The 8,285-nt window shown below is 53.1% G+C and overlaps 1 protein-coding gene across 1 annotated transcript in view; it reads right to left on the bottom strand.

Annotated features, from left to right (window-relative positions):
- PLCG2 (phospholipase C gamma 2) overlaps window positions 1–8,285 on the bottom strand; it is a 143,268-nt gene that overhangs the window by 84,464 nt on the left and 50,519 nt on the right. The window contains exons 3-5 of the mRNA XM_081807867.1: window positions 6,173–6,316; window positions 4,017–4,110; window positions 3,413–3,460 (exon numbers count right to left, since the gene is read on the bottom strand). Coding sequence (XP_081663993.1) covers window positions 3,413–3,460; window positions 4,017–4,110; window positions 6,173–6,316 — 286 coding nt within the window. The remainder of the gene's footprint in view (window positions 1–3,412; window positions 3,461–4,016; window positions 4,111–6,172; window positions 6,317–8,285) is intronic.

An 8,285-nucleotide genomic window follows, 5' to 3' on the forward strand; every position in this document is an offset into this window, starting at 1 on the left:
CAGGCAGGCAGGAAGGCAGGCAGGCAGGTAGGAAGGAAGACAGGCTGGCAGGCAGGAAGGAAAGAAGGCAGGCAGGAAGGAAGACAGGCAGGCAGGCAGGAAGGCAGGCAGGCAGGAAGGCAGGCAGGCAGGTAGGAAGGAAGACAGGCAGGCAGGCAGGAAGGAAGGCAGGCAGGCAGGAAGGAAAGAAGGCAGGCAGGAAGGAAGGCAGGCAGGCAGGCAGGCAGGCAGGAAGGAAAGAAGGCAGGCAGGAAGGAAGACAGGCAGGCAGGAAGGAAGGCAGGCAGGCAGGTAGGAAGGAAGACAGGCAGGCAGGGGAAACAAGCACGGGCAAGAAGTGGGAAGAACGGAGCGCTGGCAGGAGAGAAGGCTGCCAGCGCCATGGCAAGCAGCAGGGCGCTGCATCTAAGAATGGAGCCGTACTACTGCTGCATTCAGCAATTCCACTTCCGGGCCATGTACACAAGAACTGAGAGCAGGGGCTTGCACACCCATGTTCACAGCAACCATACTCACAACAGCCAAAAGGGGGAAGCCATCGAAGTGTCCATCAACAGATGAACGGATCAACAACACATGGGCTCCACCTCCCGGGGAATATTACGCAGCCTTAAAAAAGAGGGCAATTCTGACCGCTGTCACAGGAACATGGATGAACCGCGAGGACGCTGTCCTAAGTGAAGCCAGCCAGCCCCCCAAGGACAAAGACGGCCTGACTCCGCTCCGTGCGAGGCGCCTTGCGCCGTCACACTCCTGGCCACGGGAGGTGGAGCAGAGTGTTATCAGGGGCGGGGAAGGAGGAAGGGGGGACCGTTACGGGGACAGAGCGTCAGCTGTGCGAGGTGAAGAGCGCTTGAAGAGGATGACAGTGATGAACACACGACAGTGCGAATGCACTTCATCTCACGGAGGCAGGCGCTTACAATAGTAGCTTTCATGTTGTGTCGATGTTACCACAATCAGACCAATTAAACAGTTTTCACTTACAGGCTGTGGGGGGCGGGCGGTGGGAGGGGAAGGTTTCTGCCTTTGACCAGCTTTCCTGAGTACAGATTATAAAAGAAGACAAGCAACATGGTGTCGTAGGTCGTGATGGGTAAGCCTCGCACCCTGGGGACTTGCTGCAGCCAAGTCCCGTAACTCTGCTCGGCCTCACTGTCCTCACCAAATGGATCCAAGGGTACCGAGCTCCCCAGGTTGCGAGCATTCCAGAAGCAGGCCCCAACCCCGAGAGCACGCAACATGCTGGGTACGCTGGCTTGCTGCACACCAACCCCTCGGCAAGGGTCAGCTGCTACCATTTGCCCCCTCAAGACGCCCCGCAGGGGACGAGGCGTGCCGGCCAAGGAAAGCGCTGGGAGCCGGCTTCGAGCCCACCTCCCACTGCTGCCCGAGTCTTTCCTTGGCTTGGGCCACTGCTTTGTTTTCCTTCAGGAAACGCCACCAGCCGTGGGTGACAGGAAGGGAGGGGAAACTGGCAGAGCAGAAGTCAGTCAGCTGCCCTTTCATTGGGACCTTGGTCAGAGTTCCTTTTGAAAAGCTCCCTCCCGGCCTCCCAGACCCACAGGAAAGGTGGGCTTTTCCACATGTTGACAGAGCAGCGGGGCTCTGCCCACTGGGAGGAAGGTCGGGGAGAGCGAACAGGAAGCGAGGAATAGGGGCATCAAGTCCACAAACAGACTTCCTCTCTGCCGAAGGTTCTGGACCGGCCAACGGAAAGACGGGTCTCTAGGGAGGAGGTGCAGGAATCCATTCTGAGCAAGACTGCCAGAGGGAGGCTGCCCTGACAAGATGGAGAGGTGGACTTCCAAACCAAATCAATAACCCTGGACCCCCCCACTCCGTGCATGGGAAGTGGGCCCGGGAGGGCTCTGTCTGTCATCCCTGCGCCAACCTCAACAATGAATCACCCCCAAGCCACAACAGAAAGGAAACACCAGGGAGGCCCCACCTTGGTGGCTGAAAGAGACCAGTGTGAACAAAACCCTCCAACGCAGGGACCTCCCCAGATCCACCTCCCTAACACCGGAGCGCAGCCCGGTGAATGCTGGACGGATGGAGGAGGGAGGGAGGGAGGGCGGGTGGACAGGGGGACGCGGGGTGCGCTTCTGGCGGACCTTACAACACTACTGAACGTTTCACCACTGGAAGGGACCGCTTCTCCATCATCCCATCGGGCGGCGTACGTGGGAGCAAGCACGCGACACACACCCAAACTCTGAGATCACCAGCTGATGCAGGACACTGGCCTGACACCCAGGGGCCTCAGAGATGGAAAGGGACACCGGGGGGGGGCTGGAGAGGTTAGCTGGGGCCTCACGTATCACGCTGACAGATCTTAACAGAGAATAGAAGGAAGGAAAATGACGTAAAAATTTTTAAGAAGGTCTTACACGAGGCTAAATGATACAATAATTTAAAGCACTGAGCACTGTGTGTGGCAGGCTGAGTGCTCAATAAATGGTAGGATTTATCATTACATTATTAATAATAACTGGATCAAAACCTTAAAAAATGGAAGAGAGAATGCTCAACTTTACTCAAAAATAAATACAAATTTAAGCAAATATCTGCGTTGCCTTTCACCCATCAGGATCACCAAAGGTCTGGTAATACAGGGAGTAAGGAAAGGCGCGCCCTCTTGCACCACGGGGAGAAATACAAATTGTTACCCCCTCTCTCAAAACATTAGACCAGAAAACACTTCGCTGCTGGGATCCCTCCTCTAGGACTCGATCCTCTTTGTCCTGTTTGTCTCCTCCTCACACACGCATACAAACAGGGAGACCCCAAGGTTTCTAAGCAGCAGTATTCATGATACTAATGGACCGGGAGCAACTCTACGTCCATCAGGAAGCAAACGATTTCTCCTCAGTAAGGAAATCACGCTGCCAAGTCCAGGGTCAAACCATGTTTGTTACAAAAATGTCCCACACGGAGCACCTCGGGTGCTGACGGGGAACCGCTCCGAGACGCACCGTTTGGGGAACATATACACTGCATTACATGTTTCTACGTTGATCACTTCCCCGGCTCATGTCTGCCTGGCCCGTCTAACTGTCGCAAGTCAACCTGCTTTCCTTCCTTACGGTCAACCTCTCTCCCGCCACAAAGTAGGGCAGGTGCGTGGCAATCTTGTGTCTCCCCAGGACACAGAAGGTGCTCAAATGTGAGGGCCTCAAGAATGAGGTCCAAGTGCTCCACGGAAGTGAGGCTCCAGCCAGGTGAGGGCTGTGTCACCATCAGCCCCCAGCGCTTGGCACGGCGTCCGGCACCCCGCAGGTCCAGCCAGACCGCACGAGGGCCTTCCCACACCACAAAACATGCTCCGGTGGCCGTGGAACGTTTCAAGAAAGAACATCAGAGGCCAATACGATCTGGAGAAAACCACAGAAATACGAACGAATCTTACCTGTTTCTTCTGGTTTGATCCACTGAATAAATCTGCTTTCTCAGCCAACTGGGAAGAGAGTTGAGATAGAGACAGAGAGAGAGTGAGTTAGTAAACAGTCCCAGTTTCGGTTAGTTCTATGGAATGGGGACAAAGGATACTGGAAACAAGAAAAGCTTTCCAACTTGCTAACTCGAGCAGCTCGGGAAGAAGCAGTTTTCTCCTTGTTGTTGAGATGCCCTAGCTGAGCCAAGAGGACCCCCCCACAACGCACAGAGGCTGGCACTCTTTAAACGGACAATCCTCTCTGTTCATTATCCCCCCAAAAAGCTGATGAGAAAACCGGTGGGAATCAGAGGGTTTTAACCGAGGGGACAATCATTCACATGTCAATCCCACACGGACCTCCACGACACAGACGCACAGACAAGGCCGTCCTGAGTGGGTGGCAAATCCCACACCCTGTATGGGACTGTCCTTTGGTGAGTCGGCTGAATCCCTTCCTAATCCTGCAAGAAGGAAGCCCTCTGTCCTCCCCTCAAACACCACCAATGCCTGTTTCTGTCTGGGTTTCAGCATGCGCCTCACCCCAGGCAGCCAAGCACTTTTGCTTAAAAGTCAGTACCTCTCGATAATGGTGGGTGTGGACGCGCTCACTGCTTCCTGGTGTAAGATTTTCAAGCCCGAGAGCCACTTAGTCGCATCTTCCTTAGAGTCAGCTGGAAGGTGAACACGGACGGAAATGGCGTTACTCCCTCGGGAAGACCTCTGAAGAGCAATTGGGGCCCTGGGCCATCCCAGCCCCATACAGACCACGGGGACAGGAGGAGCCAGGACCCATTTCCGGTTTTGCTCAAGGGCGCCAAGAGGGCATCTCCTTCACACCTTCATGGTTCTAAGACCTGCTTTTTGTCCAAAATAAAGCCACATGCCCGTGATGACCCTTCTACAGCAAGGGTGACAAGTGGGACAATTTTTTTCCCCCCAAGAGTTTTAGTTTTTACCCGTATGCTAGTGAATAAGATGCAGGGTCTGGGATAATTCCCACCACAATCCTGAGCCGCCCTCAGCATTTCCCGTTTCTCATCAAGGCCAGGGAGAGAGAGGAGAGAGGCAGCACCAAGCAGCAGAGAAGGGCTTGGCATCGCTGTCAAGTCCCACGGCACCACTTTGGGGCTGTGTGACATTCAGCTGGCTCCTGAACCCCTCTGTGCCTCATTTCCTCATCAGTACAAGGGAGCTAGCCACGCAGACACTCGTTGAGTTATTAACCATCTCCTAAGGACCAGGTACCTTGTTTATCTGGACGAGAGCATGCCAAGGTTTCTGCTCTCCCTCTTCCCATGGGAATGAGGAGAGGCTTAAGCTCAGAAGTGTTAGGAGACCTGTCCCAGAGCCCGTAAGTGGGAAGCTGGGATCTGAATCCAGGTCTTGCCCATCGCTCTCCTGGACCTAAATTTTAGAGCTCTAAAAGAAAGACCCCAGAGTGGAACAGGGTTAGCAACCTGGACTGCAAGACCCACTTGGGCTCTCGTGGTCTCCCTACCAAGAACCACCAGGCCTCAACCTGCAGCAGGGCTAAGTGGACACAATTCTGAAGTTCATGGGCAAAGGCCCCTCTCTCCTGCCCCATCTCTGCACCAACCACACACCATCAGTCAGACATCCACTCATCATGTCCCACACCCAGCTTGCTATTTCCCTCCTTCAAGCCCTCACACATGGAACACCCTCTCTCTGGACTGGCCTCCGTCTCTCCTCCCAACTCCTACTGATGCCTCAAAACCCAATTTAAAAGTCACCTCCTCCGCAAATCCTTCCCTGAAATTGGCCCTCTGCACTCCGACAGCAGGCTGTATTGTGAATGGACTGTAGCTCTTATCCCAGTGTACTGTGAGCTCCTGAAAGGCAGCAACCGGGCTTATTGGGCCCTAGAGCCCCAGTGGCCTCCAGCCCAGTGCAGAGTACATGTTCAAAGGTGCGTGCTGAGCAAGCGAGAGAGCAAATCAACGAGAGCTACTGGGCCCTAATTTAAATGTCCCTGACACTGCTCAGCTTTCATCGTTTCCTCCCACTTGGGTCTACTTTTAATGGGATTTATTTTCTCTCATCACTCCCAGCTGTACATATGGTTCTAAGTCAATGAATTCTAGAAGTGGACCTGAAGGGGGTGACAAGCTTCTGCCCCCGAGTCAAGTGCCTGAGCTTTTCCACAGTTCATTCTCTGGCCTCTCAGAGGCCCCTTTGCTTTTGGGTGAATTCATAGGGATGGCTGGAAATCTCACCTGCAGGTCATGTGTCTATGTGAGTGCACACGTCCATGCACACGTGTGTGTGTAAGTGTATTGTGTGTACATGTGTGAGCATGCATGTGTCTGTGTGGGGGTGTCTATGTGGGGGTGCACATATGTGTGAGATCTAAGATTTCGGGAAGTTTCTCCAGTTCAATTGAATACAGGCCAGGCTCTGCTGGATGAAAACTATAGCCTGCCTTCACCTACCTGCATGAGTCAAGCAGGCCCTTAACATAATGCTTACAATGTCCCAATGAGGCCGGCATTACCATTTTCCCCGTTTCACAGCTGAGCAAACTGCAGCTCAGAGAGGTTGAGTAACTTGCGCAAAGGCACACAGCTAGAACAGGACAGGGTTAGAATTCAAAACCATGATGCCCCCAAACACACATTAGGGGCAGGCAGGTGTGAGCCTTCTGCTACTACAGAACATCCTAGGAAACAGCCAGGCACAGGCAGGGAGAGAAGCACACGGAGGCGCACTCACCTGCCAAGCTGAGCGTGCTGAGAACAAACTGGGTGCCGTACAAGATGGTAAAGCAGCAGTCTTCCTTCTGGCGGACAGCTTTTGCACGCTCAAAATCCTTGGAGCTCTTCCCTGGGCGGATTTCCTTGATTTCCATGATATCCACTAAAAGACAATTAAGACGGGCCCATCAGAAGCCAGGGTTCACTGCACCCGAGGACGTAGCCACACCGCCTGCGCCCCATATGCATTGCCCAGCTCCTTTACTCCCCAGCCCCTCGGCCCTGTCTAAACTGCAGGATTATACGCAAGTAAAAAGCCTGCTGTTCTAAGCTACTAAGTACTGGGATAGTTGTATAGCAACAGACGATAGAAACAAGAAGAGATCTATCCTCCCCATAACCCCTGCTGCTGTGGGACTCCAACCCACTCCTAACCAAACTGGGCCAGGATGGCCAGCTGACCCAAGAGTGACCGCTCCCCCCACAGGATGGCCACCTGACTCAGGGATGACCCTGCCCCCCATAGGATGGCCAAATGACCCATAGGTGACTCCTCCCCCCAGCCCACAGGATAGCCACCCGACCCAGGGGAGATCTCCCTCCTTGCCACAGGATGACCATGGACTGTCACGAAGAGACAAGTTCGACCAGTCCCTTCCTGCCTATTTTTCCCGTCAAAACAGCACCTTTCCTGGACCTAACCCGTCCCGTCAAAACAGCACCTTTCCTGACCCACTTAGAAGTGCCTCAGATGAAGCTGATCTGCCTCTCCTCACCACCGACCACAACAAGTCAAAGAGGGGGCCCAAGGGTCCTGGGAATGACCAAGGTGCCCCACGCTGAGGCACCATGATTGGTTCAGGGACGAGCACATGGCCCCCCAGCATCCTCTTGGCACTTTTTTGGCCAGAGATATTTATACAATTTCTCTTGCTGCTGCTGCCTGGCTGATAAAACAGGAGTCTGGGGGTAACGGGGAGCATGCTGCCTGCCCTAGAGAAAGAAAAGATTGAGCCCGGATGTACTATCTGAACCCCTACACAATAAATTCTCTTTTTAGCTTTGGTTAGTGTGACCTGAGTTTCTATCACTTGCAACCCTCAGAGTCCTGGCATGTATATCTCAGTCCTTGTACTGAAGAGAGAAACAGGCAAAAAGGTATCCCTGGAAATGGGAGGCGAGGGAGGGAGCGTGGACCTGGAATGGAGGAAGCCAACAGGTGAACAATGGCATTTAGAGTCAGGGTTGAAACAGCAGGAAAGGTTCATGCACAGGTAGCAACAGGAGTGGGGGTGCAGTGAATGCAATCAGGAAGGAGAGGGACGGAATGAACTGGAAGCTCTCTACTTTCTTCCCATGGGTCTAGCCAGACCAAAAACAGCTTGGCGGACAGGAGTCATGAAGGAGTGTGAAAAGACTTTAAATGGGTGCATCTGTTCTGCACCTGTTGGCTTCCTCCATTCCAGGTGAGAAAGCCACCAAACCAAACCCGGATTCACGTAAAATAAATGGCGAGAACCAGTTCCGTTCTGTAATATATTTTATTTTAGTTTTTATTTTTTAAAGATTTATTTGAGAGAGAGAGAGAGAGAACACGTGCGCGGGAGCACAAAGCACAGGGTGCAGGTGCAGAGGGAGGGAGAGAAGCAGACTCCCCACCAAGCAGGAAGCCCAACATGAGGGTCAAACCCAGGACCCCGAGATCATGACCTGAGCCAAAGGCAGACGCTTAACCGACTGAGCCACCCAGGCGCCTCCCAGGTCTGTATTTTAATCACACCGTACCAGTGTCAGTGACCTGGGTTTGGTGACTGAACAAGAAAGGTGTTATCACCAGGGGAAGCCGGATGAATGGTACACAGAAATCCTGTGCTATTTCTGCAATGTTCACGTGAGTGTAAAATTGTTGCAAACCAGAAAGTTTTAAAAACCACTTCTCGCATGATAAATTCCAACTGCTAAAAGGAAAAAATCTACAGCCAAGAATACTCTATCCAGCAAGGCTTTCATTTAGAATAGAGGGAGAGATCGAGTTTCCCAGAAAACACCCAAAAATTAAAAGCAAAACCAGCCACGTCCCTGTCACACACGATGCCATTGGCCTGTGGGTCCCAAATCCACAGTCCAGCTGC

The sequence above is a fragment of the Leptonychotes weddellii genome, chromosome 16 (genome assembly GCF_054177405.1).
Source record: "Leptonychotes weddellii isolate Sample4059 chromosome 16, ASM5417740v2, whole genome shotgun sequence".
Lineage (NCBI taxonomy): Eukaryota > Metazoa > Chordata > Mammalia > Carnivora > Phocidae > Leptonychotes > Leptonychotes weddellii.